The following is a 2,814-nucleotide window of genomic DNA, read 5'->3' as shown; positions in this document are numbered from 1 at the left end:
TGTGACTGTACAAGTTTTTTATGGTTGGACAAATATTATTCTATTGTTTTTTGAATAATTTAATTTTTTTACTATTTTAATATTAAAACAAAGTTGTTATTTTTTTAGTTTGCTTATTAATAAATTTTTAATATAATACTGGTGATTCCGGAATCGGTTCGGGAACCGTCGTGTTCAGGAATCAAAAGTTTGGGAATATTTTTTTTATGAAGTTCGGGAACTTGTGTGTTCGGGAACTTATTGGTTCGGGAACAAACCAATTTTAAGTTTGGGAATCAGGATGTTCCCGAACCGAGGTTAAAAATATTCCCGAATATTTTTTGATTCCGGAATCGGTTCGGGAATTTGATAAAAAAAATAAAATTCCCCAAATAATTTCCTGGAATATTCGGGGAGTGTTTCGACAACACTAACCTTGGGAAAACCATTTTCATGACTCCACACACCGATAGAATTTTTACTGTATATTGTTTAACACTTTAAATAACGTTGAACAAAATTCAAGTGGTCTAAAAATCGGGAAATCTTGAGTTTATTAAATAAATTTCCAGTTTTTTAGAAATTATATTATTTGCATAAACAATACACAAGCCAAAAAAGGAAAATCATCAAAAATTGGATTAATATCCCTGTAAAAATAGGCCAAAACAAAAATAAGGGCGTTATTTTAAGTGTTAATATGTTTATTTCATTTTCACTACAATTATTAAATATAAAAACAGCCTTACAGTAGGGGGAAATAAGGGGATGCAAGAAAAAGCCGGATGCTCGCAACTATTGGTTATTTTTCAAACAAAAAATAATATGTACAAAAAATGAATATTCTTAATACTTCTAAAAGTTTGATTGATTTATAGTATTTTTATTATTATAACAAAAAAATTAAATCACAACATTCGTTTTTGTTGTTGAACAGTTAATTGTTCATATCTTTCATTTTTGATAAATTCTTATTTATTAATTTTTAAATGTATATTGATGTTGACTTGACGAATGACAACTCTCCCAAGACGTTATAAGTTATATGTTTAATGTTTATTTTCAATACTATCATAACCATATAGCACAATGAATAAATAATTATATGCATTGATATAAGCAGACATAAAAAACTATCGGCTGTTATGCTAAATAAAAAGTAGTAAGAAATAAAACAAGTTTAAACAATCATTTAGTCTGTAGTCAACACACAACACCATTCCACAATGGAAACGGTGTGAATTTATATTTTGGAATGATTTGGAGAAGTAAGCTTGGACATCACCTTGAATTATAAAACCATACCGCCTCTTCCAAACAAATCATATTTTATAAGTTTGTAGAAGCGTCAATTGAGTTCTTTTACTTCCATCGTTCTCATGTAATACTATCATTTTCCCTCCACTTTCTCTGTTCTATGTGTTAGTTGATGTGGATGTATAATTGAATATATCTTTCATTAATAAAATAGACCCAACACTTTAATAATCTCTTTAAAAGCACAAACAGGTGATATTGTTGTTCAATTTGATAATAACAGTTCTGAGTTTCAACTTCATTTATTAGTTTGTTAAAATATTTAAATAAAATAAGTAAATATTTAGTTTTAATTTAAGACCCACATCCCACTTATATTACTATTTATATAATTACTATAAATTTTAATATAAATAATCATTAAAATAATTAATAAAATGAAAAACACCAAAACAAATTTATATTTAGATTAGCATCCGCCTTTTTCTCAGCATCCGACTTTTTATCTTGACTGTAAAACCTTTTATAACAAAAAAACGAATTAATAATTAATCAAATCCTATTACGTCGACGTTTACAAATCCAGACTTAACTTTCATCTTGATTTCATGGACTCCTTCATCAAAAATAAAAATGTCATAAAGAGTTCTCGGCAGCTCTTTTTTTGATTCCATTCTTTGAGTGATTAGGGGTTCTTTTCCATCAACGAGAACTTCCCAAGTCCCCATATCCTCAGTGTAATCTCCAAAAATACCAAACCGTTTTCCTTTCATTCTAAAAGATATTTCTCCTTTTCCCTCCTCGATATTTTCAAATAGTTTATTTTCAAAATGTCCGGCTCTTTTGGTTACTTTGAATCCATTTACATTAAACGTCCTACTCGTCGGTTTCGCCAAATTTTTGTATTTTTGTGTAAGGAACAAATTGAGATCTTGGAATACCAAGAAGTTTTGATTTTGTGCATTATTTTTGACTACAAATTTGAGATATTTGCACTGATATATTTCTTCGAAAGTGTAAGTCCTTGTAGTTTCTGTTGAATTCTTCGTTTCTTCAAGAATTTTTGTGAATTCCTCCTTTTCATCTCCACACAAGACTTCAAAAAGACCAAAACAGTCTCTTGCAAATCTCATTTTTAATTGCAATGAATTGAATTTTGCCGTCTCAGAGAAATTGAACAAATAAGTAGCCGGGAAAGTAGTTCCTTCATTTGTCCATTTTGAGTGATAAATAGTATTAGTATTGCGATCAAAAATGTTTTCGCATTTGTCCGAGTTGTCCTGGTTTTTCGGCATTTCCAAACATTGAACTCCACAATCAGTGGTATTGCATTCTTTTACTGAATACATTTGATAATTCAAAAAACTGATTTTTCTTGAATATTTAATAGTAGGGAATACATAATCTTTTTCTACATCTTTTTCTGTTAATCCTTCTACATAGACCCAACTATCTGGGATGTTGGCAGGCGCGCATTTCTCCATATTAATTTCACTCTCTTTGGTGCCATGATAACAATACCCCACACTCATTCCTCCATTCCCCACGGGATTGAGATTTCTTTATTCGTATTCGTAA

The 2,814-nt window shown here is 29.6% G+C and overlaps 1 protein-coding gene across 1 annotated transcript; it reads right to left on the bottom strand.

Annotated features, from left to right (window-relative positions):
* Positions 1-1,784: 1,784 nt before the first annotated feature.
* EIN_195300 (hypothetical protein) lies at positions 1,785-2,720 on the bottom strand (the record flags this gene model as incomplete). The annotated part of the gene is made up of 1 exon (XM_004254369.1): positions 1,785-2,720. The coding sequence occupies one exon, from the start codon at positions 2,718-2,720 to the stop codon at positions 1,785-1,787; it is 936 nt and encodes a 311-aa protein (XP_004254417.1).
* Between the last annotated feature and the right edge of the window lie 94 nt (positions 2,721-2,814).

Source organism: Entamoeba invadens, assembly GCF_000330505.1.
Source record: "Entamoeba invadens IP1 unplaced genomic scaffold scaff_1105074725457, whole genome shotgun sequence".
Classification (NCBI taxonomy): domain Eukaryota; phylum Evosea; order Mastigamoebida; family Endamoebidae; genus Entamoeba; species Entamoeba invadens.
This window is presented reverse-complemented; position numbering and strand designations above follow the sequence as displayed.